At 34.6% G+C, this 27,788-nt stretch overlaps 1 protein-coding gene across 1 annotated transcript in view; it reads right to left on the bottom strand.

Annotated features, from left to right (window-relative positions):
• Window positions 1-226: 226 nt before the first annotated feature.
• Window positions 227-27,788, bottom strand: part of LOC110025186 (histone acetyltransferase HAC1-like) — a 34,947-nt gene continuing 7,385 nt past the window's right edge. Inside the window, 16 exon segments of the mRNA XM_020725504.1 lie at window positions 227-801; window positions 1,081-1,298; window positions 2,332-2,724; window positions 2,809-2,887; window positions 3,548-3,687; window positions 4,358-4,670; window positions 10,490-10,632; window positions 10,988-11,188; window positions 11,820-11,948; window positions 12,439-12,717; window positions 13,050-13,346; window positions 19,242-19,428; window positions 19,431-21,003; window positions 21,412-21,840; window positions 22,486-22,735; window positions 23,198-23,309. Of these exon segments, the coding sequence (XP_020581163.1) occupies window positions 687-801; window positions 1,081-1,298; window positions 2,332-2,724; window positions 2,809-2,887; window positions 3,548-3,687; window positions 4,358-4,670; window positions 10,490-10,632; window positions 10,988-11,188; window positions 11,820-11,948; window positions 12,439-12,717; window positions 13,050-13,346; window positions 19,242-19,428; window positions 19,431-21,003; window positions 21,412-21,840; window positions 22,486-22,735; window positions 23,198-23,309 (4,858 nt within the window). The 3' untranslated portion in view covers window positions 227-686.

Raw genomic sequence — 27,788 nt, 5'->3', positions numbered from 1 at the left:
AAATTATGGGTATGGGGAAATTTTGATATTTGAGTGAGAACTTGAAAAATGGATGAAAGAGGGCGGTTGATTTGTAAATAATAAAAATTTGGGTGGTCTGGATGTAATTGCACCTAAAATTAACTATCATTCACATAAATAAAAATAAAAGCTAAAGAGAGAATAAGAGTTTATAATGATCTAAAATAGCAAAACAGCATATTTTATTTTATCATTTAATGGGAAATCATTCTACAAAAAAAAAAGGGACAGCATAAAATAACTACAGGCTGTCTTCCCCCTTCATTCCCTTCCTAAATCATGAAATGACAGATGAACAACAAAAAGAAATTACAGGGCTCACTACCAAAATACAAAATTACAAAAAATAAAAAAAACAATTTTTTTATATTACAAATGCTACCCTATTAAGTGGAGGCAATGCAATGCAATGCCATGCCTGATAAATCAAAGAATTGCAAATCTCATCCCTCCGCGATTCGAACAATTAAACCCGAAAGTTCTTCCCTTTTTGCTTTGCAAGGTTGGTATAGAATGGGTTAGAATCCACAGAAATCCCAGATGAGAAAGCTGCAGCTCTCATCTTTCCCATTCCATCAACTTCTTTCCTTCTGGAAGAAAGCAGAGCTTCGTCCTCGCTCTCTCTCTCTCTCTGTATTTTGTCTATAAAATATCAAACTGTACAGTTATTCGTCCGTTCCCTGCAACTCCGCTGCTCGCTGTCTCATCATTTCCATCACTGCCGCCCGCCGCCTCGACTCCGACTGCTGCTGCAGCCTCTTAAGATGCTCTTTCAAATCCCTAAATGCGAAGCATAATCAATACAGAATTGAGTTTATAAATGCCAAAAATGATGGTCCCCTGATTGTTTGAAATGAAGCTATTTTAGTCCCAGAGTTTATAAAAGTATTAATTTAGTCCCGAGCCTTTCTTAATATGAGTTGAAATAATTCCTAGTAATCACTATAGGGACCAATGTCAAAGGACTATTATGACACTTCACTAATATAAAATCATTAAAAAGTAGGAAAATGAATTTCTGCAAACAAAATTTTATATTTAGGAGATGAGTGAGCTTACTTGCAGCGAGGAACATGGCATTCTGATTCCTTGCAGGCCCTGGCATGAAGTTGCAACACATACCACATCTTCTTGCAGAGCACACAACCTCCTGAAGCACGAATTTTACAGTTTATGCCATGGCGAAAAAGTCCTTTGACTCGGCGGCAATTGGGATATTGACAATGCGGGAAACGGCATTGAGAAGCATGAACCAGAAGATCGAGCATTTTCCGTAGCTGCGTGAGTCACGAGTTACATGAGAAGAAAGTTACTCCACAATTGATATGATGAATGGTTCTAGGAAGCAAGGAAAAGTAGGAAAATTTACATTCATACCAAACAATTCTTATGTATTTACATGTCTAACACCCAAAGTTTGATATTTACACTTAAACAGAAAACAAAGCATGAAAATGTGTATTTCACTATTAAAAAGACAATGATGGTGATGTTTTTGAAATGATGTTGAGTATTTGAGTGATATGACTGTAAATATGAATGTAAAGGTGTTGGATATATAAATACATATCAAAAAAAAAAAAAAAAGGGAAATTTACTCCTGAGTAGCGGTAGCACGCAATTCTTATGTATTTACATATCTTCTAGCTAAACTTTCATATGTACAAACACAGCACTTTGATGTTTTAAACGTATGCATGAAAATATGAGTTTCGGTCTAAAAAAATGATAATAACACTATTATTCATGTGATATTAAAAATTTTAGTGCTATGCGTGTAAAGATAAAAGTTTAGGTGTGATATATGTAAATATATAAGAATTATGTGCTATGCAAATGCCCCAAAAAAACTAACAAATGTATAACAGGAAATCAACAAATTTAAGGTTCCGTCTGACATACACATCATCATATAATGTAAAATAAAATAAAAAAAAAGGCTCGGTCAGTTTGAGCATTTATGATAGATGGTGGAACATCCACTTAGAAGATGGATGATGATGATTATATGAATAGTTCATAGGAGATAACATACCACACAATTATTTATGTATTTAGATATCTAACTCTTAAAAAATTCATATTTACATGAATACCCCTCAAATCTTTAACATCACATCAAAAATACCACCACGACTATCTTTTTCAAAATAGAAACACACATTTTCATTCATAAGTTTATGACACCAAGGTATTATAAGTGTAAATATTAAAATTTGGCTGTTTAGGTACATAAACAAATAAGAATTTTGTAGTATGCATGTAAATTTCCCTAAAACATGAAGGTCTTTAGAAGTGCAAACAACGTACCTGCAGTACTCGTTTCTGTCTAGCTTCTTGACTTTGCGCGTCGCGATCAGCATTGGAAGGATGATTCGTTAGCTTATGAGGATGATCAATAGAACCATCTCTTTGATAACATGAATTGCATACATCAAAATCTGGGCAAACCTCGCACCGCCATCCCTGGCCGGTTTCAATGTCATGGTAACACACATTGCAAGTCGTCACAAATGCAGGCGCGGTCGGATTATGAAGGTGATACAGCACCATCATCGAAGAATGCTTGGCCCTTCTTAACGTATCGTACTGGTAATGGTTTCCTTGGCAAAGACTCAAAAAGGCCTGTCTTGTATCAAAAAACTCGCTCTCAACAATCTCGTCTTTATCTTTCGTATCAGCGACAACATCGGTAATTTCAATCTGCTCAAATCATTTTATACGGATGAATAAAGTTAAATAGTTGATTGAGTTAAAAATGGGTGTGGTTCGAGAGGGGTAACTTACGGGGTAGAGATTATGGGTCTCCCTGCTGTTGATAGGATGCCTATCCCTGTCATCAAGTTTTTGTTCTGCCTCATAGCACCTGGAAGATATGGCATTATAATATGTAAAATGATGGGGACTTATAGAGAATATGTTCATCAAGTTGTTCATTCATGTAAAAAGATCATTTTAAAAAAAATACTCCAATCATTTCAAAAAAATAAATTTTAATTATAAAATTGCATAAGGAGATTCGAAAAAAGGGTGTTCGGCAAACTCGGCGAAGCTTTATGAAGAGATGAGCTATACTCAACAGAGTAAATTTAGTGAATCCAAAGAATAGTTAATAACCCCAAAAGGTTTTCGAAGTAGCCAAACCAAAAATTTAAAGGAAAACAAATAAGCGAAAATTTAGCTCCCAGGGCTAAAACAGATCTTTGCAAGAAATCAGAATAAATATGACAAAGATATAAGCTGAAAAAAGAAAGAAATTTTGGAAGATTTACATACATACCACTCAATTCCTATGTATTTACATAACTAAAACCCAAACTTCAATTTTTTTTTTATATACTTACCACTTTCCCTATGCATGAAAATGTGTATTTCACTTCTTAAAAGTTAAAATGGTACTATTTTTTTATTAGATATAAAAAGACTTGAGTGGTATAAATGTAACAAACAAAATTTTGGGTGTTAGATATGTAAACACATAGGAATTGAGTGGTATGAACGTAAATACCCCAAAAAGAAAGCTTACTTATCACAAATCTGGAAATTCTTGCACTGATTACAAACCCAACGATTTCCGGACACCATTAGAACACAGCAGTGTGTGCAAGCATGCTGCAGATGGACCATAATAAAATCTTCTTTCATGGGAGAGATGGTTTCGCCAAGCTGAACATTAAGATGTAGCATTAGAGAAAAACATACCATTGCACAATATCTTCAAAAAGCAAAAAAGCTTAAGCACCTCCAATGGAAAAAATTATTTTGAAAAAAAAATGAAGTGTCAAAACAGTCCCATAACCATTTATGTTGGGCCAATTTAGTCCTAGAGTTTATATAAAAGTGTTAAATTAGCCCCTGGATTCTTTTAATGAGAGCTAAAATAGTCTTTCTTGGGGACTATTTCAACTCAAATTAAAAGATTGGGAACTAAACTAACACTACTATGAACTTTGAGATTAAAATGGCGCCCTGCAAAGAGTCAGAGGACCATTTTGGCATTCCTCTCCTTTTCAAGATCACTTTTATATTTTATTTTCTACTATTTATTTTTATTTTATTTTATTTATGTTTTCATTTGAAACAAAACATATTTGATTATTTGATTAAAGTATGATTGCGTTAAAAATACTCAGAATACCAAAGAACTGTTTTGAATGTTTTCAAGAACATGTAAATTTGTTTATAAAATAAATAAATAAAAACATCTAAAAAATATACTAAATAAATATATTTTTAAAAATTTAAAAATAAAATAAAAACAGCGACAAAAAAATGAAATTGAACCCAAACAAGCCATTAAAAAAACAGAAAAAACCAGTTCTCCTTCGAATAATACCTTCTGCATCAAAAGTGCATCTTTAGATGCATTACAACCAAGATCAGTATGGCCAGCAGCTTTTAAGGCCCTTTTTGTAATCGTAATTTTTGTTTTCCCTTTCTTTTGTTGCTTTCTACCATCTTCTTCTTGCTGCAGTTGAGTTATTATATCTTCTGCGGCACCCGGCCAATAGTCACCATCGAAATATGGCAACCGTGCTGCAGTGACTTTCGACTTACATTCACCAATAGTTACGAAGAAATGATCGAATAAGTTAGTGAGACCAACAGCAATGTTTTCCTTAGAGGCTTTACGAAGCATTGATAAATACCTGCAAAAGTGTAGATTATGTCGGTTAGGTGAACCGGTAAGCAAATCAACACAAGCATAGAAAAACATAAGGGGTTACTTATATGCTACTGGAAAGTGTTAATCTGCATCAGGAAGTAATTTATTTTCTTTCTTCATAATACACGTCACTGATCATGTTACCTTTATTAGATATTTCATGTTTCTGTTTTTCTCTTTTTTAAATTTCGGAGTATTTTCTATTTTGTTTATTTTCCTCTTCATATATATGTAGCAAGGTGTAATGAATGAAAGTGACAAGAAATCTGTCATTCACATTCAAGGACTTCGTCTCCTTCGTCTTCTTCATGCTCTAAAAACTTTGAGTTTGAAGAAGTGCTAAACGTCCTATGCATCTCCTCTCATACGCACGAGCACGCGATTTATTCTCCCTTTTTTCTTCTTGGAACTGAGAGGGGTCTATTAAAATAGAGGACTTGCTTCTTCAGTTTGTTAAAGCAGTGAATAATTCGATTTGATCTAACCTCCATCTCACATGTCGAATGAAGGGAACTCCTCTTGCGGACTTCAAGGAGTAGGTTTTCTCGATTCAGGCTTCACATTCTTATCATGATTAAATAAGGCATGGCCTCATAATCTTCATCCTAGGAAGTCACCTCTAGATTCGAGCTAACATCTTAAGTACCTATAATATCTGATAACTCATCTCACTAAGTCTCTTACCGTAAACTGCATGGCTAAAATTTTCTCCAATAGTCACATTTCATCTTCATGTATGTATTCAGTAGAGGGAAAGATGGACTTCTTATAGGTGAAATTTTAGCTCCATAAATCAAAGATTCTAAATATCAGGCTTGAGAAATTGACGACCACTTGGTTATGTCATGGTTAATAAATTCCATGACCACGTGGATTAAAGAAACTTCATGCTCTATGAGACAACAAAGGAGATATGAGAGGCTGCATGTGAGACCTACTCTAGCACCGCAAACTTCTAAAAGTTATTTGAGATTGAAACCAAACTACATAATCTATGACAAGGGGAACTGAGCGTTACTCAATATTTCAACACTCTCACACGCCATTGGCTGCAACTCGATTTGTATGAGGTTTATTCCTGGAAATGCCCTCATAACTTTGTCTTTTCTAAGAAAATTACTGAACAAAAGAGGACCATCAAGTTTCTTCTCAGCCTCAAGAAAGTTCTAATTATCAAAATGAAGTCATGGGCAGAATAATGAGAATTAAACCCCTTCCTACCATTCGTTAACTAATATTTTTACATCACATCACACAATCTGTTAGAAATTACACGGAAAACCTACAGATTCAAAGTCATCCAATGGAAGATGTGATAGGGAGAATCGTGCAATTATTGTTGTCACAACCAACAACAATATAGAAGTTAGTCTACTTACTAAAGAGCAAACTGAGACGCTGTATAAAATATTAGTTCGTGGTTACAATTCTGGACAAGAATCACAATCCTCTATTGAGCAACCAACTAGTCCATTGACATATTAAGGTATCTTACATCGTGCACTTATTGTTAAAAGCAATAAACTAAAATCTTGGATAGTTGCCTCTTAAACCTTATATGGCATGACAGGAGATATCAATGTCTCCAAAAATTATAGCTCATGCACCAGTCACTCTGCAATTCGAACAAAGGACAGTTCATTCTCTCTAATAGTAGGAGCTACTTTCTAAAAAAAAAAGTAGGAACTAGATCAGTCGAATTGACAAAGGATCATCACCTTTCCTATGTTCCTTATGTTCCAAAATTAGACTGCAATTTATTCTTAATTAACAAACTTACTCGCGACTTAAAATTTATGATTAAATTTTATTCAATTTTTTTTTTATTTTCAAGTACTGGATTTGATGAAGGTTATTAACAACGCTAAGATGCATAGTGGTTTAAAACCGCTAAAAAAAAAATCTCATTGATAGACAAGTTCATTCATCAAGTCGTACTTCTGAGTCAAGTTCAAATTTTGATAAATAATTCCAAGTTTATTTTAGTTGAAAGTTAAGTCATGTTAAAACATTGTCACCTCAGCTATCCAAATTTTGCTTATATTGAAAAAATATTCACATTTCTTTATTAATAAAAATTCTAATTTCTATCAATTTGAAATGTATCAAACATACCAGATATGTATATTCTAAACTACAGTACAAGCCCTCACATCCTTCTATTGCAATTCACACTGATATATGGGAACCCTCCCAAGTAAAAAAATAAAGAGGACGCGATGACGTGATGGGTTTTATCATTCATAGATGATTATACTATAACTACTTCGACATTTCTTATGAAAGAAAAATATAAAATGACCACCATACTTCAATCTTTTCATTCTATGATCCCTACTCAATTCCAAAGCAAAATTCAAATTCTTAAAATTGATAATGCTGAGAAATTTTTAAATTTCATTCTTGACCATTATCTTTCCAAACGTGGTATCATCCATATAATTTTTTGTGTGAATACTCAACAAAATGAGATTGCTGAGAGAAAGAACAGACATTTACTTTAAGTGACATGTGCCATTATGAGACTTAATCATGTGCTAAACATTTTTTTGAGAAGTCATACTCAATCACATATCTTATCAATAGAATGTGCAGTCATGTCCTAAAGCTTGAAATTACTCGTAATGCTCTCATAGAATTCTATCCTTCATAACAAATTTATTTCTTTCGACTTACCATTGAAAGTCTTTGGTTCCGCCTTTGTTCACATTCACCAACAACGCCGCATCAAACTTGATCACCCTCAAATGTATCTTCATCGATTACTCCAACCAAAAAGGACACATATGCTACTCTCCAATTACTAGGAAAATATATAACTTCATGGATGTAACCTTCTTTAAGAATCAATCTTATTTTCCCAAATTTAAAATTCAGGAGAACTCGAAGGAATATCAAAATTGGAATCTTCTCCAAAACACTCAAATTGAATCAAACCATGTCACTCAAACAGCTAGATCAAATTTTACCACTCAATCAACTCCACTTGAGAACCCAACTATGTCACTGAAACTGCCTCAATTGTCTCTACTCAGCCTCAGCTTAGCACTAGTGATCAGAACTTCGTGTATATACCAGAAAGAAAATGACCACTGAGGATGTAGAGGACACCATGGAAATCAGAAACTATCAAGACCCTGAACCAAATCTTACAACTGATAATCATAATTGTATGGATTCCTTACCTCCTGATTGAAGGTGCCCCGATCATACAATCAGAAGATATGTAGCTTATGGAAAGTTGTTACCAATAAGGGTTCCGACGCAAAAACAAGCAATTGAGAAAGAAATTCAGGCTCTAGAAAATAATAAAACACTTATAGAGTTGTCCATGGAAAAAAAATTGCAGGTTGCAAATGGATATTCATGGTTAAATACAAATGAGATGAAAGTGTAGCGAGATTCAAAGCCATATTGGTAGCTATAGGCTTCACACAGTGATATGGGATTGGCTATCTGGAAACCTAGAGTCCGTCACCAAGCTCAATACTATTTGGGCTCTATTTTTCCTTATAGTAATCCAAGATTGAACTTTACACCAAATGGATATAAAAAATGTATTCTTGAATGAAGACCTTGATGAAGAAGCTTACATGACCATACCTCCAGGTTTCAAAAATAAGTCGAAGAACATGTTGGTTTGTAAGTTGAAGAAGTCTTTATATGACTTGAAGCAATCTCCTCATGCTTGGTTTGATAGGTTTGTTAGGATTTTGAATACAAACGGATACCATCAGTGTCAGGTTGAGCATACACTGTTTATTTAAATTCAATACTAGAAGCAAAATTAATATTCTCATAGTATATGCAGATGATATTATCTTAATATGTGATGATTTTTTCTTATAGTAATCCAAGATTGAACTTTACACCAAATGGATATAAAAAATGTATTCTTGAATGAAGACCTTGATGAAGAAGTTTACATGACCATACCTCCAGGTTTCAAAAATAAGTTGAAGAACAGGTTGGTTTGTAAGTTGAAGAAGTCTTTATATGACTTGAAGGAATCTCCTCATACTTGGTTTGATAGGTTTGCTAGGATTGTGAATACAAATGGATACCATCAGTGTCAGGTTGAGCATACACTGTTTGTTAAATTCAATACAAGAAGCAAAATTAATATTCTCATAGTACATGTAGATGATATTATCTTAATATGTGATGATTCAAAGCAGCCTAAAAAGGATGTTTGCAACACAATTTGGGATCAAGGACCTAAGGAATCTCCAATATTTTCTGGGAATGGAGGTAGCTTGGTTTAAGAAGGGAATTGTCATATCCCAAATGAAGTATATCTTGCATTTGTTAAGTGAAACCGACATGCTTGAATGTAAACATGCTGACACACCTATGGATTCTAATAAAAAGCTGAACAAAAGTGAAGAATGTAGTTTTGTTGATAAAAGAAGATATCAATGACTTGTGGGCAAGCTACTTTACCTATCACACACAAGACCTGATATAACAAACTTAATCAGTGGAGTAAGTTAACGCATGAATAATCCATACGAGTGTCATTTGAAAGCAGTGAACAAATAATAGGATACTAAAAGATGACCCTAGATATGGTTTGCTCTTCAAAAGATCTGACAACACAAGATTGAGATTTACACAGATGCTACTTGGCCAAGAAAGGTAACTGATATGAAATCAATCACCGGATGTTGTTCATACATTCGGGGAAATCTCGTCAGGGGGAGAAATAAAAAAAAAGCAAACTTTGTCTCTTGGAGTAGTGCATAATCTAAATATCGTGCTCTTGCAAGAGGAACATGTAAGAGAATGTGGTTTTAAATACTATTAAGGGAGCTTAACGTTTATATGAAAAACACAATTAAAATGTTTAGTAATAGCCAAACAACTATTAGCATAACAAAAAAATAATGTGCATCATCACGTAACAAAACACATTGAGATTGACCGACATTTCATCTCAGAAAATATTACCCATGGAATTGTCCAACTTAGTTATGTCCTACACAACTTCATACTATTAATATTCTCACTAAAACACTACAAGGGTCAATCATGATGAATTCAAATTCAAGTTTGGTTTGTATAATATATACAACCCAGCTTGAGAGGGGAGCATCAGAAAGTTCCAATCTACATTATGAATGAATTCATTTCCTTTCTTCAGAATATATTTCACTAATTGTGTTTTCTTTATTAGATATTTCTTATTTTTATTTTTTCTTATTACTGAGGAATTCCTATTTTATTTCTCTTCCTATTTTGGAGGAATTCCTATTTTATTTCTTCTCCTCATTATATATATGTAGTAAGATGTAATGCATAAAAGTATGAAGAAATAAAATTCTTTTGAGAAATTCTACATATAAATGCCACATAATTCTTATTTTTTACGTATCTAACAACTGAACATTCATATATACAAGCATAACACTTAATTCCTTAACATCGCATTAAAAAACCACAATCACTACTTTTTTAAAAATGAAATACAACTTTCAATGCATACTATAATGAAATGAAGGTGTTATAAGTGAAAATATCAAACTTTGGGTGTTAGACATGTAAATACATAAGAATTGTGTGGGAGAAAGGTGTCAATTCTATAAAAGTGTTAATTTAGTAACTAGATTCTTTTAATATAGCTGAAATAGTCCCCACGAGAGCCATTTCAGCCCCAATTTAAAGAGTTCAAAATCTAATATGCCAAACTAAAATGACCCATGTAAACAGTCTGGGACTATTTCAACACTTTACTTGGTATGTATGTAAATTTCCGAAACATAAGAGCATGCGATAAAAAACTAAGAATAAACCTTCACTTACCATTCTCTTAATTTGTCAGATTTTGGAGTCTTCTGAATCTCAGGATGGCAATATAGGATATAATCTTCACCTTTAAGAGGAGGGCATGCCCATATATAGCAACTTGTGAAACCACGTTTTTTACAGTAATCAAGATAACCTATCTGCAAATAAAGCGGCAAAAAATCAGAATAAAAGTGAAGAAATGAAATTCCAAGAAAAGACCCCATGAAAAAAATAAAACAGATGTTAACAAAACAAAAAATATAGGAGGAATTTACGTACAAACCATCCAATTCCTATATATTTACATCTTTACTTCTACATTTATACCACCCAATATTTCATATCACATCAAAAATGCCCCTTGTCATTCATAAGGTAAGGTGGTACATATGTAAAAATTGAAGTATAGGTTCAGATATGAAAATACAGTAAAATTGAATGGTATCTTTCTATAGAAGGGCAAAGTTAAAGGTAAAACTAAGCATGCCAAAAATGAAAAGTTGAAAATTGTACCAGAATTTCATGATACACAAAAGTCCTCAGGGCTTCGCCAGTTACCGTTCTTATTTCAGGTCTGAAGTATTTTACCGAGTCCAAATAAGACAGGTACACACGCCGTTGGTTAGGGAATTGACATTCTGAACCAAATTCCTGGACATACATGCCAAAAAGGCATACTTCTACACCTTCTATCTTCTGAAACAGCAATACTACCTGCAAAAAGAGTATTTATGCCAATCAGGCGAACATTTTACGCCATTATTCTTTGAGAAATTTACATACATACCTCCCAATTCTTATGTAATTACATATCTAAGACCTAAACTTTGGTTTTTATATTTATACCACCCCAATCTCTTGTATCAAGTTAGAAATGCCTCTATTTTAACTTCTAAGAAGTAAAATACACCTTTTTTATGCATAGGGAAGGTAACATATATGTAAAAATTAATGTTTGGGTGTTAGATATGTAAATACATAAGAATTGAGTGGTATACATGTAAATGTTCCTTGTTCTTTTCACTGTGTCAGGAAATGAATTGCATACGTCTGCCCAGGGCTAACAGTTCCTCTTAGAAATAAATGATAAGAGAACATTTTAGGGGCATTTACATACATAGCACACAATTCTTATGCATTTACTTCACACCTAAACTTTCATATTTAAATAAATAGCACTCAACAAATGGCATTATTACCACTTTTAAAAGCAAAATACACATTTTCATGCCTACGTTTAAACCAACAATATGCTACGCACGTAAATATGGAAATTTAAATGTGAAAATTGTAAATAAATAAGAAATGCATGCTACGTATGTAAATTTTCCAACATTTTATGTACCTTGGATTTATAAGGGAACTCTGATGGGTAGTTTTCCTCCTGAAAAATTTCCAAAAACCGCTGTTTCACATCCAACTTCTTGTCAACTGATGACACGACCCTCACGACAAGCGATTCCGCTCCAGGTACCTGAATATTAGCAAATAGATATGACATCTCAAAATTTAAAGATATGCATCAATCAATAGGATTCAAAACAAATATGACTATTTGATGAAACAATGCAAAATGCATCACTTCCACAAAGAGAAAAAAATTAACAAAGAAGAATAGTGAAGGGAAAAAAAATACAAGTAGAGACCATACAATCGGTGAACGTTGACATTATCAAAATTAACCAATCTTTTTGCACAAATTTATGAATTTAGTGACAATATTTTAACCACATAATAATAAATAATAATAACTAGGATATCGGCAGACTAAATACCAATCAAATGCAAACCTATAACAAAAAGAAAGCTTACATAAGCAATGCATATGTTTCTGTACAATCATAGTAGATCAAACTCGAACGTATTACTATAATACTTCGATACAGCAAACATAAAATTTGTGAGGGCGAACAATGTATCAATTAGATTTCATAAAACTTGCAGTTAAAAAAAAAAACATTCACCTCATCAACACTTTTTCCAAAGTGCCTCGCCCTCTCTTGTCTTTCGTGCTTCAAACTTCGAAAGAGACGGCGTTCGATGTGATCGCTAAGATGAGTCCTCGGCAAATCTTTAGCCCCAAGAACGGCACTTTGAGGCAAAGGCTTGCGCTCGCCTTTTTCTATCTCCTCTATGTAGCAATTGGGACACGTATATTCAGCTTGTCCGCTATCATTCCTTCTTCCATTAAAAAGAGCACAAATTTGATGTTGCCAGGCTTCACACTTGTCACATTGAACCCACTGTAATGCAAATGAAACCACAACAATTATCAGTAGCATTTACATGCATACCACACAAGTCTTATGTATTCTGACAGCTAAATATTTATATTTACATGCATATTACTCAAAAATTAATATCACATCAAAAATATTACAATCACTGCCTTCTTAAAAGTGAAATAATCTTTCCATGCATATGTTTTTTACACCGAAGTGTTGTGAGTGTAAATATCAAACTTTGGATGTTAGATATTTAAATACACAAGATTTTGGGGGAATATCATTACTTCGTATTCCACCAAAAAAATAGGGAATAACAAGCAAAATGGAATTGCAATAGCCAAACTTACCCATTCTTCGGTTTCTTCGTCATTTTTCTTTTTCTCGAGCCTTGATTTTGAAAATGCAGATCCCTCTGCCTCAATAGTGTCACCACGAGCCTCATTGTAGCACGGAATACAGAAGTAGTGACGGGTGTCGCCAGTCCCCACAGTATAATACATTGCATTTCGCTTTATACGAGCTCCACATGGTGTGCAGTATATAGGAGGAGGTTCAAAGGTAAGCTTCTCAACGGCGCACAACTGACACGAGTTTTCACTCATCGAACGTTCCATGGCTTGATTTTTTTCCGCCTTGGCTTTGCTCTGTGAACAAACATTATAGTTTAGACAAGGCATCAACTCTAAATTATCTGAAGCAACACACTTGCACCAAAAAAGTTGAACTAAATATATAAGGGGCATTTACATAGATAACACCCAATTCTTATGTATGTACATGTCTAACACCTAAATTTGCTTTTCACATTTCTCACCTAAATCTTTCATATCACATAAAAAAAAAACCACTATTCTAACTTTTAAAAGTGAAATGCACCTGTACATGAATACGGAAGGTGGTATGTACGTAAATATTGAAGAATAGGTATTAGATATGTAAATACAAAAGATTTGAGTGGCATGTTTATAAATCTTCCAAAATATAAGTCATTTAAGAACCAAAATATTTAAGCTTCTGAGGAATATAAAGAAGTAATCATTAAAGTGTGATAGAGAAATGTCAGTTAAATCATACAAAGAACAAAAAGTTCTACGCAAGATATGGTAGAGATGCATACCAACCGTATTTTAACAAAAGACCACAGCAAAGATCCGCATCAAGTTCTAATCTTTTATAATATGAAGGATTCAAACTATGAAATTTTCAAATGATTTCAAATCTTTTAAGTGAGATTAAAAATGAATAAATACAACGGAAACGCGGGAATGTTCAAGGCATAGAGATTTAAGGAAAAAAAAAATCAATTCCACATATGCAAATGCTACCTTTTGGTGATATAAATGAAGGCGCACAAAAAAAAAAATGATATCAAAGTTAACACAAACACGACCAAATCACATATTTATCGTGAAATTCAAAAGTTACAACGACGACTCCTCAATAAAAAAACAAAACAAATAGAGAACCAGTAAATAAGAACGACAACTTTGTAAAATAAGAAAGGAAATCATCACAAGACACAAAAACAGCCCTCTCCAGGGACGAGCGGCATATCCGGAAGGGTAGGAAGCGTTGCTGCGGATTGGGCGGCCACTGAAAGATGATGGCAGAGAACTGGACAGCGGGTGGAAGGTGTTTGCAGTGGACTGGACAGCGGGTGGAAGTTGTTTGTGGATGGAAGGAGTTGCAGTGGGTTGGAAGAGAGCGGTGGGTCGTTGCGGTGACTTGGGAACAGCTGGAGGAGTTGGCGGCAGCCAGATAGCTGCTAGATGCGACGAACCAGTTGCAGGGAAGGTGAACAGGGTGGTCGGCAGTGACACAATTGGTGTTGGAGATGCCGGGTGGCAGCAGGAAGGCTGCAAGGAGGAGAGGCGGCAGCAGGGAAGAGGTATTATGGAAGGATAATGTTGATTTTTAGAGTTCAGCAAAATTATTTTATTGAAATGAAATGGTGGTATAAATACCTTTACATGAATCCTAGAATAGGAAAGACAATCTTAGAGATAAAAAAAAACAACATAAAGTAGGAAAGTCTAAAATAGAACAGGAAATAAATTCAATCCAAAGAAACAAATCTAAAATAGAAAAGAAAAAAATCAAATATAAGGAAATAAATCTAATCCTCATAACTTCTAACATGAATAAATTATTTCCTAATATAACTTCTAACACTCTCCCTCAAGTTGAAACATGGTTGACAACCATGTTAAACTTGGATTTAGAATTGGAATATTATTTGTGAGGTAAAACTTGTAGTCTTCATCCCGTACTTGGTAATCAACCCCAAGAGCATTTGAGGATATTTTTAATTGAGTGCGGTTGGTTTTTACTACAGTTTTTATAGTGTCTGTAGACATGCAGAAGACTGCTACAGGTTAATATTGCAGGGAAATTTGTAACAAAGTAGACAACCTATAGAAAAAACAGACTTCTAGTTGATTGCAACTTTTGCCGTGTCTGTAGGTAGGCGGAAGACTTCTACACGTAATGCTGCAGGGAAGTTTGCAGATAAAAAAAGGAAGAACACCTACAGGAAAAACTGCAGAGTATGGCCCGAAGAAAATGAAAAGAACAACTGCGGGAAAGTTGTAGGGTATGGCCTGAGAAAGGGCCTGTAATAGGAAAAGGTACGGAGGAGGGCTTGCTACAGAAAAAAGCTTCGAAGGGACTGCTGCAGGAAAAAACTTTGGAGGACCTGCTGCAGGGAAAAGCTCCAAAAGAGGGTCTGCTGCAAAAAAAAAAAAACTCCGGAGGAGGACCTGCTGCGGGAAAAAATTCATGAGGATGGCTGCTGCAAGTAAAAACTCTACAGTGAATTTGCCTTTGACTTCATAGTTTTCCTTTATAGCTAGTTTGAAGGCACTCTCAGGAAGAGGAAGGCAACATCGGTGTGCTCTATAAGGGAGTGTGTGGAGAGTACATCGTTGTAAGGCTCAACAACTTATATGCATACCTGGGGGGCGATGGGTAAACAATAAAGCCAAGCTTTAATTTTTTGTCATGATCAACATATAGTTTCTCAAGGAGAAGGAAACCGAGGCCATAACCAATCCCTTCGCCAAAAAGATTGAAAACCAGAAAGTCTTGAGATCAGTGCAGTTATCAGAAAGCTTCCTGATTCGATCAAGGCATAGATCAACTATCGCTTCACCGATTGTATAATGGCCATGAGCAAAGTTGTTGGCAGCATCTTCCTTGCCACTGATAAGCTGCTCAGCGCGGAAGAGTTGGCGATAAAAAAATTCATGAGGATGGCTGCTGCAAGTAAAAACTCTACAGTGAATTTGCCTTTGACTTCATAGTTTTCCTTTATAGCTAGTTTGAAGGCACTCTCAGGAAGAGGAAGGCAACATCGGTGTGCTCTATAAGGGAGTGTGTGGAGAGTACATCGTTGTAAGGCTCAACAACTTATATGCATACCTGGGGGGCGATGGGTAAACAATAAAGCCAAGCTTTAATTTTTTGTCATGATCAACATATAGTTTCTCAAGGAGAAGGAAACCGAGGCCATAACCAATCCCTTCGCCAAAAAGATTGAAAACCAGAAAGTCTTGAGATCAGTGCAGTTATCAGAAAGCTTCCTGATTCGATCAAGGCATAGATCAACTATCGCTTCACCGATTGTATAATGGCCATGAGCAAAGTTGTAGGCAGCATCTTCCTTGCCACTGATAAGCTGCTCAGCGCGGAAGAGTTGGCGATAGGTGTCAGTCCATACCTCATCAATAATAGTGGGCTCAAGATCCACAAAAACAACATGAGACAAGCTTTCCAAAACCTGTCTCACTGAAGAAAGTGTTAATAACATCATCGCCACCGCTAACTGTCTTGTCACTCGTCATCAGATTTTCAGGTTGGAGGCTGTGATTGAGGTAGTAAAGCTCCCAGCATGAATTTCTAACCTGAATGCAGACCTAGCCGATGTGGATCGAAATGCACTCCCTCATTTTCAAACGGTGAAAGAAAAAACATAAAGAACAAAAAGGCCTACATGAAAGTTTTCGAGCAGGCAGAGAGGATTTTTGATGATAGGAGAAGAAGATTTACTGCAGCAGAGGAGATTTCGGATGACAACAGCTACAGGGAGAGGAGTTCTGGTCATTAGGAACATGCATGGAGAGAGTTCCGACGGCTAGAAACTGTAGGGGGAGAGTTTCGGTTGCAAGAAATAGAAAGTTTCAGGCAGAAAAATAGAAAAGAGGTGACAGAGAAAGAGCTTGCAGAACAACAAAGATTGTCGGCTGCAGGGAATAGAAAGTTTCCAGCAGCGGGAGAATCTATAGTTTGTTTCAAGGCTCTGATAACATGTTGCTTTTAGAATTTAGCGAAATTATTTTATTGATATGAAAAGCGGGTATAAATACTCTTACATGAAGCCTATAATAAGAAAGATAAGAAAAATAAAATAACATGAAAGAAAAAAATATAACATCTCTATCTCCAATTAATCAATTCATAATAATTACTTAGAGATAAAGAAAACGACATAATATAGGGAAAGCCTAAAATAGAAAAGGAAATAAATTAATTCCAAAGAAATAAATTTAAAATAGGAAAGAAGATAAATCCAGTCCAAGGAAATAAATCTAATCCCCATAACTTCTAACAACAATAAATTGTTTTCTAATATAACTTTTAAAATACAAATATCTCAGCAGAGATCGAGCTACAACCGAGCACCACCCAGACCCTTGGAGACGATCACAACCTTGAACGTGTTACAGAAGCACCTTCTCGCCACCGAATATAACTTTCAAAAGGGAATAATCAAAACTAACCCTAAAGCACTCGAACAACACATATAATAGTTGATAGTAATTATGAAAGGAAGTAATAGGAATTGGAAAAAAAGAGAAATAAGAAAGGTAATATAATAGGAAAAGGCTAGGATATGAAAGGGAGGTGAGCAAGGTACTTGATAGAAAGAAAAGGAATCAAATAGGAAAAAAAAGGTTTGTGGTGTTGCAGTTGCTATAGTACCGCGTCCGCAGTACCTAAGCTCCCGCATCAAAAGGCCTATAATATTCAATTTAAGGCAAACTGTGGCAAGTTTCAGCTATCCATACATACCATCTATTCTTATATATTTACAAATCTAACACCTAAACATTGCTTTTCATTTATACCACCCAAATCTCCCATATTAAATCAAAAGTACCACTATTTTAACTTTAAAAAGTGAGATACAATTTTCATGTATATGTAAGGAGGCATAGATGTAAAAATTGAAGTTTTGGTGTTAGATATGTAAATACATAAGAATTGAGTGGTATGTATGTAAATCTTTATTTTTTTTTTTTAATATTTACGTTGCAAATAAGAATCCACCGAAGAACTTTATGAGAACGAAAAAAAGTAGTGAGAAGTTAATTTTGCTCAGGTGATTAGGACTAGCTCAGGACTAGCCGTATCACATGAATCCATGAAAAAAATAAATAAATTAGATCATTACAAATGAAGTTCAGTAAAGAATAAAGTGTAAAAGGACTCGATCGATCAGACTGTAGAGATGATATCTACTGGAATCAATGAGATAGAAATTAGAACAAACTACTTTGGTTATAAGCAACATGTAGAACAAAAAAGAAAGTAGAATCAATAAGTAAGAAATGAGAAGTCAAAAGATAGATTAATCCGACATATAGAAATGAATCAAAAACATCTTCATCTTCATCATTAGCCTTAACGATAATACAAATTACAGCTAAGCGTGTTGAAGATGAGTATAAAAAATAATGATAACAAACCCAGATGAGAATCTCACAAATAATTTCAGTATATGCAGCAATAAAGAAAATATAAGATATAAAATCATAGTTAAAAGACAATGATGATGATGATAATTTAGAAATTGAATGAAAAAAATTACCAAAAAGTAAAAATTGGCAAATTTCTGGAATCACTGATATATGAAAGAATATTTTGTATTACATGAAAAAAATATCAGCGACAAGTGCTTAAACATTGAACAAAAATCTTAAAATAAAGAAAAAAGGCATTCTTTCCTCGCGATCCCTCGTGCTAACACGGAAGACCCAATAAACAATATACACCAAGAAGAGCAAATTTGACAATATCAATGCAGGAAATAGAACAACATGACTTGAAGCCTAATAATATAATTTATTATACAGCATAAATAATTACAAGAAAATATAAAATAAGATAAATGATATAAAAGACAAAATACAATTGATAGCACTATTTCTATTTTTTATATAGTCATTAAATTTATTAATTATAGCAGTGTATATAACATACTGAACAAAAAGCATAAATAATACATCAATAAATAACAATTAATTATAATGATAATAGATTATTATGTATATATATATAAACTTGTGCTTACCAATATTTGTATATTCTTAACTATAAGTATCTCTTCACCCATGCATACTTGCATACATATAAAAAAAACACTAGTTCAAGCGCTGTTTTCACTGCCACCAGAATAAAGATCACGAGTTGGGATGTAGACTATTATGTAATTTTTAAATAAGATATTACTAAGGATAATGAAATAATTATCATCTAACCTGGCCAACCCATTGCCTCAAACTGGTAATGTGCTCCCTGATTTGCTCTGGAGTGAATAATTCAGTCAAAGATACACCTTTTATCTTCGGTTTGCCAGATTTGCTGACAGAAGTGGGATCAATTGGTGGTATGTTGGCATCCTGATTGCTCTCCATCTTAGAAATAAAATTATCTTTCTCCATTGAAATCATTTCCTTATTGGCATAAACCTCAGCTTCTTTCTGAGGAGTTCAGCAGCAGTTTTTGCAGAAAGGACTTTGTTCGGCGTATCATCAAGTTCACTACCAGATATAGGAAACTGTCCAGACACCATTGATTTATCTATATTCATCTCAAAAACTTCAGATTTACAAGATAAACCTGCAACAACTTGTTCATAATTACTGAAATGTGTCTCCGAAAGAGGTTTAATTTGGCTAGTTTGAGGAACAGAAACCAGAGATGATTCTGTCTTCCATACGAGAGTAGAAGGATGCTCAACCTTCATTCGTTTGGATGAAGATTGCTGACAATCAGATGTTTCCTTCGGAGTCGAGCATGCTTTAATTGCCACCAAATCCAAGTCGTTCAACTTGTTCGCCAAACCAGCATCCAATGTTCTATGATTTTGTGCCCTCACAGACATTACGAACTCACGAACAGGATGGCATAGAGGACAATCTACAGATTTACACGTACGGTAATGATTAAACAGTTTCTTCGATGGAGAACAGCGAGGGAACGTGCAGTTATTTGATTCACACCTCTCAATATGCAACCATAGCTGCTGAACAGTAACGCAGTTCACTTCCTTGCAGTGTCCTTTAGGGGATGGACACTTACGAGAATGAAGCATAAGTAACAGCCACCTCTTCTGGTTAAAATAATTTCGTTCCCGGTTAGTCCTAAGAGGTTCAAAGGACAGCCTTTTAGAGATCTCAGGTTGTTGTAATTCATTCTTCCCCGCAATTCTCTGGAGAAATTCCTCCTGTTTATGAGGATCAAATGAGATATTCTCTTGTATTAGTGGTTTTTGTTCAGGCTGGGGATTCCAAAGTTGCTGAGAAGGTACATCAGTTTGTGATCCCACCAAAAGACAACCAAGCTCATTTTGTGAATCAGCGGTCTGTCCCTCCGCTTGTAAAATCTGATGCGAAGCATGGGAAGATAAAGGCTGAAATTTATGAGCACCTTTGGATAAATTAGCAGAGAAAAAATTCTGCTGGTATTGATTTTGCAATTCAGAAAGGTGAAATTGTTCATTAGTTTGTGGAAGGAATAATTCATTATTGCATTCAATACCAACTTCTGGCAGTAGCTGCCCTGCAAAATTTGAAGGGATGGAAGACTGTCTCAAATTATCTGTATTTGACATAAGTTGAAGCTGCTGATTATGTTGATATCTTTGATGCTGAACAAACTGTGAATTTGGCGGGTTAGACTGTTGAAATTGTTGATGCTGAAATGTTTGTATCTGTTGTTGAGATTGAAGAAGTTGTTCTTGAGTTGAGTGGGCAGTTTGGAAACTCGTATTTTGAGAAATGTCGAGCTTTTGAGGTTTCAGGTGAGGAGTTTGCTGCATTGATGAAAGACTTGTGTGATAAGCGAGCATTCCGTGGTTTGGTTTTGATTTAAAATTCATATCTGGGTTCAAGTTTTGACTATTCGAAGATGATAAAGCAGTCGAACCGGCAACATATATGTTTGCAGATCCAGAGAGATCAGAAGCATTCATAGGATAGCCATCACCTACCAAAGGCAGCATTTGCTGTGACATTGATGCTGTATGATAAAATAAGTCAGAATAATTTCAGATTTACTTTAAAAAAAGGAACTTTACATATGTAGCACATAATTATTACATATTTACATATCTCACACCTATACTTTCATATTTATATACATAGGCCTCTGGTGCTCTGAACCAATGCATGAAAAGGTGTATTTCACTTTTAAAAAGTGGTAAAATGCTATTTTTTACGTGATATTAAAGATTTGAGTGATGCAAGTGTCAAGATGAAAGTTCAGGTGTGAGATATGTAAATACATTGAAGTTGTGCTATGTATGTAAATGCCCCTAAAAAAAATAACGGCAAACAAAACAAATTACAGGAAAAAAAAACATTAAGCAGTGAAGAAAGCACGGTAGAATCTCGAAGAAAAGAAGAAGAGTGTAGAAGAAACAATCACTTGGCACAAAAGTATGATTTTGCTGCTTCTCCAAGTTCTGCTGCAAAGGCTTTGGAGAAACCCCGTAAGGATTTGGACAAAGATATCCTTCAGAAACAGTAGAACCATTCATGATTCCATTGGTGAAACTATAGGGAGAAGGCTTTTGCTGTATGTTGGACCTCATACCATGCAACATATGGTTGTTGTTCTGATTTCCAAAATTTTGCTTGGTTTGTTGTTGTGAAACCATGGAGGTATCCATTGTAGAATATCGAACTCCGCTGGAAGATTCAGAGTTTATAGGCACAGATTGCTGATTACTTAATCCAGGGGTTGGGATCATTTGGTTGGATTGGCGCATCATGTTCATAGATGACAACATATTGCTTCCACCAGAATTTTGGACGATATTGGATGTTGGTTGCTGATAACCATTTAAAATTGTCCCTGAAGAAGAAGATAATGTTGCTAAATTGTAGGAGACTGGAGAGAAACATCAAAAAGTTAAGAGCTTGTTTATGATCAATTTTGTTTTTGGTTTTTGTTTTTTGTTATTTTTTGTTTTTAAAAACATGTTTCTTTAATGTATGTTTTACTTGTTTTAATTTTTTTTTTCTAAAAACAGATTAATAAGTTTCTCAAAACACTCAAAATAGTATTCAGGTGTTTTGAGTGATTTAAAAACTATCATATCTCAATAAAAAATGTCAAATTTGTTTTTGTTCAAATCAAAACATAAACCAAAAAAAAAAAGTGATTTCAAATGGCCCCTTAAGGGCTTAATTGGGATCAATTTTATTTTTTGTTATTCTTTTTTGTTTTTATTTCTCTTTTATTTTAAAAAACATGTTTATTTAGTGTACTTTTTAGCTGTTTTAATTCTTTATTTCTAAAAACAAATTAATTTGTTTTTGATAAGATTCAAAAAAATTTCAGATATTTTAAGTCTATTAAAAAACAATCATATCATAATCAGAATTGTCAAACATGTGTTTTTCAAATCAAACATTAACAAAACAAAAAATAGAATCTAAAAAACCAAAAAATGATCCCAAAGGGCCCAAAAGGAAAAGAACAGCGTAGCATTTATACCAGTGGTTGTGTTGAAAGAGCCGGTTTGACTAATACCAACTGATCCATTAGCACTGGCAGACATTATGTTGTTTCCTTGAGATACCACAGAGTTTTTGTTTCCATAATTGGGCATTCCAGGTGTTGGAATCATTGTACTCACAGCTGATGGTGCTATATAATGGGACTGTTGGCTGTTATTTAAGATCTTTGTTATCCCCAGTAACCGTTGTTCGATCATAGTCGATGACATCTTGATGTAGTCCTCGCCCTGATCAGTTAAAGCACGTCCCAATAAAGACATGAAATTAATTTATAAAAGATTCTACGTTAAAACAACAAAAAAACGTATACTGATGAGAGCTTAATTTTTTATTGTTAAGTGTTGCTAGTGCCCCAATACAAGTGAATTACAGTCCACCAAAAATAAATAAATATTAGGAGCATTTACATACATACCACCCAATTCTTATGTAATTACAAATTGCATACATATACTATAATTTTTACATGCGTAGCACTTTTCTGTTTTAATCCTATGCATGAAAAAGTATATTTCACTTTTAAAAAATGGCAATACTGCTATTTTTTATGTGATTAAAGATTTGAGTGTTATGTTTGTAGGTGTGAGATATGTAAATACATAAAAATTATGTGCTGTGTATGTGAATGCTCCAAACCTAACTATTAATGTAGAGAGAGAACAATCTAATTGAAGAAACTGAAACAGTACCTGTAAAAGAGAATCCCTAAAGATTCGCTCTTCAAGGCGCCTCGCAAGCTCAGGTATTCTCTGCATAACTTCTGAATTTGAATTATAATGCTTTCGCTGAAGAAGTTGAATTCTGAAAATGGATTAAACAGTTTCCATAAGGGGTGCAAAAACTGTTAACATGAGTACAAATGTAGCATGGGCAAATCTAAGATTAAGGGTTTAAGCACAAACCATAAAGGGGGTAGAAAAGTAATATCAACATCATCGTCTATGAAGCACCAATATAAAAGGCCTTTTGTACCAAAGTCAAGCCACAACATGACAGATGTTAGATATGTTAAAAATTGTCTTAAAATATTTTTTTCAAGTTAGAGCAGAACATGACAGATGTTGGATATGTGGCTACTGCATGTACCAACATGATTGAGAAATGTAATGCTTTATAGGCATCATGAACCTTATATTTTCTCAATGATTATGAGGAGACATTGCAGAGAACATGAGCTATAGTGATGATGATTGCGGCAACACCAAATGTGTTGGTCAGTTAGTGGTACGTCAATGTGTTCATATTCTGAACTGTGATTTAAGGGAAAAAAAAATTTCTTTTTGGGCTTTTGGAATTTTATGCGAACAATAAAATGTTGATATTAATAAAACCATGACTAACTATTTATGCTAATGATGGCTTATTGTTTATAGTTATGTATTTGGTGAGATTGTAAAATGTAATTGCAATTAAACCAATGCTTTATTTGTCGATCCTAAAAGTCATTTATGTGATAAATGTGATGCTGCATTTCATTGTTTAATGCTTTTTGATTTTTAATATTCACATTACGTGTTTTGATTACAAATTTTAGATTAATAATTTATATAACAAAATATCATATCAATGATATTTCATTTCCTAATTTTTAATAACTGCATATGCATGTCTCATGTTGATGTTTGCACTCCATAAATCATCTCGTCGTTAAAATCCTTATCTAAGCATATAGAGTCAGCTTCATGAACCATTTCTCATCCTTTCTAGCTAAGAGGTACTTGTACTTTTAATTTTAACATTCATAAATCATTTTGAACAACTTCTATATATAATTCCACTCATTTTCCTAATCCTTCAAAACTAAATTTATCCGCCCATCTCATGGAAACATTTTTTACACTTCCATGTGGAAATCCAAACTACTAAATCTATTTTCAATTACAGTCTTCAACAGATGTCACTCCAATTGTCCCTATTCTATAGCAATTTCTTAAGTTGTCCTTCTAGTATTTATACACATAGATATTAACATTTTTGTTTCCTCCATGCTCAACTTAATTATCAACAAGTTTTTCAAGGACAACACTCAAATTTATACAACAGCCAGCCAAAGTGTATCTTTAAATAATTTAACATTAATACTATGATATCATCTTGTTACGCAGCACACTTTAGAAACTTAAACGTTTTAACCAATCAGTCTATACTCCAGAAATTAATGGCTACGATAGTAGTAGCATTACAAAAGCTGTAGATAAATGGGCTCGAACAAAGAATTAATGCATGATCCAAATTTTCCATAAATAATAGCAAGAAAAAATAAGACAAATTCACAAGGAAGAAATAAAAAGGGGTTGTAAGATACAGGTCAGTAGAACAGCGAAGAGTGTATTAATCAAAAGAAAACCTCAGTTGACATTAGGTGATACTGGAGTTAAACCCAACCACAATAGAAAAGGCAAATTACCATCACTAAAAGCAAAAGGACTATTACAATTAAATACACTTGAAAGGGAAATTACAACAAACTCGACACAAACTTACACTAGGGCTCAATCCATGGGTGGTGGAGGCCATCTGGGTGATTGGGGAGGGTGTTAAGTGGTTGAAATGGGTTGGGAGTGGTTGGGACAGCAAAGCAAGTTGACAGCGAAGCAAATGACTAGGACAGCGAGGGCAACAAGTGAATGTCATGCATAGGAGCAAGGTGTGGCGGGAAAAGCTGAAAGATACGAGACAGCAGAAAAGCAATAGATTTGTTGTTTTCCAGATGACGACGGTGAAGGGACGAAGCGAGAGATTGCAGGACGGTGGCAGCAAGCACGAAGGGCTGGCATAGCAAGACTACAGTGTAAAACAACAAACAAGTGTTGTTCAGGGCGGTGGCAGCAATGTAGGATGGTCGGAGCATCGTGGGGAAGATGAGGAAGAGGATAGTGAAGATAAGCACCACCTCGAGAAAGAGATACAGCCGGAGCACCACCTAATTCCTTAGATACAACCCCCAAAGGGAGAAGAACGGACACCGAAAAAGCAAAGAGTTGGGACAGCAAGCGAGAAGGGGCTGGAATTGCGTTGGCAGTGAAGCGGAGGGCTGGAACAGAGGGTAGCAAGTGGGTGGCAAGCGGAGCGGTGAGGCGAGGTGAAAAATGCTAGAATAGCTAGTGGACAGCGGGAAAATAATAGGTTTATTGTTTTCTGGATGACGATAGAGAAGAGGAAAAGCGGGGGACTGCATGACAACAAGGGACCACTGTCTGGGGCGGTAGTAGTAAGCAAGAAGGGAAGGGTTGTAATAGGAAAACTATAGTGAAAAATAGCAAAAAGAGTGTTATTTGGGGTGGCTGCAGCGATGGAGGATAGTCGAAAGCATTGTGAGGAAGATGCAGAAGAGGATATGAAAGATGATCACTACATCAGGAGAGAGATACAACCAGAGCACCATTCAATCCCTAGGGTACAGCCCTCAAAGGAAGAACGGATGCTAACGGCTGTCCTAAACAAAACACGCGGAAAGCCACAAAACCTAAAACAAAGGAATCACAAAAATAAGCCCAAGATACCTGGAATTGGACCCCCCTATGAAAAGGAGACATCAAACCAACTTGAGAAAGTCGTTTAGCCCTCAAGTCTAGACCAGTTCAGTCCAGACGAGAGAAATCGTGGGATTGGCTCCCGTGGCTTTTTACGCCAGCATCACTGTAGCAATATAGTAAGTGAGATCGTAACCAATCTCTTGGGTAACTCCCGCATTATTAGGGCTATCAAAAAAGCTCATCATTTGCGAAAAACTCGTGTTCAATTCATTTGTTAAGCAAGCGAGCCAAATACACACAATTTTTTAGCTCTATTTATAAATGAGTCGAACACAAATAAATATTTATTTGTTTGTGTCGGTTCATTTTGGCTTAAATTAATTAAATAATATTATTTATTTACATCTTTTTAAATTAATTTTTTATATGTATTAAAAAATTCTTGAAAATATGACACTAAATAGGACACTAATTTTTTTAAAAAAATTTTAAATTAATTTTTAAAAAATTTAGAATTTTTTAAATTAATTTTTGAAAATATGACACTAAATAGGACGCAATGGAGAAAAAGGATTCATGTAGCCGACCCCACGTAGTGGGATTAAGGCTTTGTTGTTGTTGTTGTTGTTGTTGTTGTATTAAAAAATTCTAAATTTTATTTTTTAATAAAATTTTTGGGTGGTGTAGTTATAAAAATACAAGTTTAGGTGTTAGATATGTAAATAAATAGGATTTTGGAGGTACGCATGTAAATATCCCTAAAAATCCTACAGCGGCCCACTGTTACAACTTACGCCGTCCCCTGCTAATTGGATATGCAAATACATAGAATTTTATTGGTATGCAGGTAAGTTGTCCTTAAATATTGCCACCTTTAGTCCAACATCGGGATTTTAGACTTAAGAAGTTCTTTATGTCTTTATAAAAGCAAGAATTAGGATGGAGTTTCAAAGCCATGAATTTCTATATAAAACTTCTTTATGCTTTTATAAATGTTATTAATTTAAGAAATTTAATAATAACAATTTAATTAATTAAATTTATATTTTTCTTTAGTTGCTAGTGAGGGGGCAGTTTGAATTTAATTCGAGCCAAATTCGAACCGAACACGAATGTATTCATTTCGAGCCATTTCGAACACAAACAAAAAAAATTGAATGAGCCGAACACGAACAACCTCTGGGCTCACTCAAATTTATCTCCTTTACAGACTGATTGGACATAACGGCATATCTTAAATAGGATCATGAAAATCATGGAAAAAAAGATGCAAGCAAACACCCATCACAAATGAAATAATAAAATCGCTCATAGTAAATGAATATTGAATATGAAGCTGCATTTTGTGTAGGAATCAAGGTTAAACAACTTTGGCGTCAACCAAATAGAATCCAAGGCAATCAATTCTAAAAAATGGTAACGAAAATGGAGAAATCCCAACATACTAAGAAACTAGATGTGCATAATATCGGAGTTAAACTAAGCTACAATGAAAAACAAATATTATTACCAAGTTCCAATAAAAAATTACAGCATAACAAACAGAAATCTGTCATTGCAAGAAACGACAACAAAAATTCACCCTAGGGTTAGATCCAAAGATGGTGGTGGTCAATAAAGTGGATTGGAAGAGGCAGCAGGAAACTGGAAGAGCAGAAAAACAGCAGGTTTGTTGTTTTCTTGATGATGGCAGCAAAGGGAGAGGGCTTGCAGCAAGGTATAGATGGCTGGAACAGCAGGAACCCGCAAGAAGAGGTGAGTCTGTGTAGCGGCAGCAGAGCTGGATGACTGGATATCAGCAGGA

The sequence above is a fragment of the Phalaenopsis equestris genome, unplaced genomic scaffold, assembly GCF_001263595.1.
Source record: "Phalaenopsis equestris unplaced genomic scaffold, ASM126359v1 Scaffold000294, whole genome shotgun sequence".
Lineage (NCBI taxonomy): Eukaryota > Viridiplantae > Streptophyta > Magnoliopsida > Asparagales > Orchidaceae > Phalaenopsis > Phalaenopsis equestris.
Note: the sequence above shows the minus strand (reverse complement) of the source record. Positions and strands in the feature narration are given on the sequence as shown.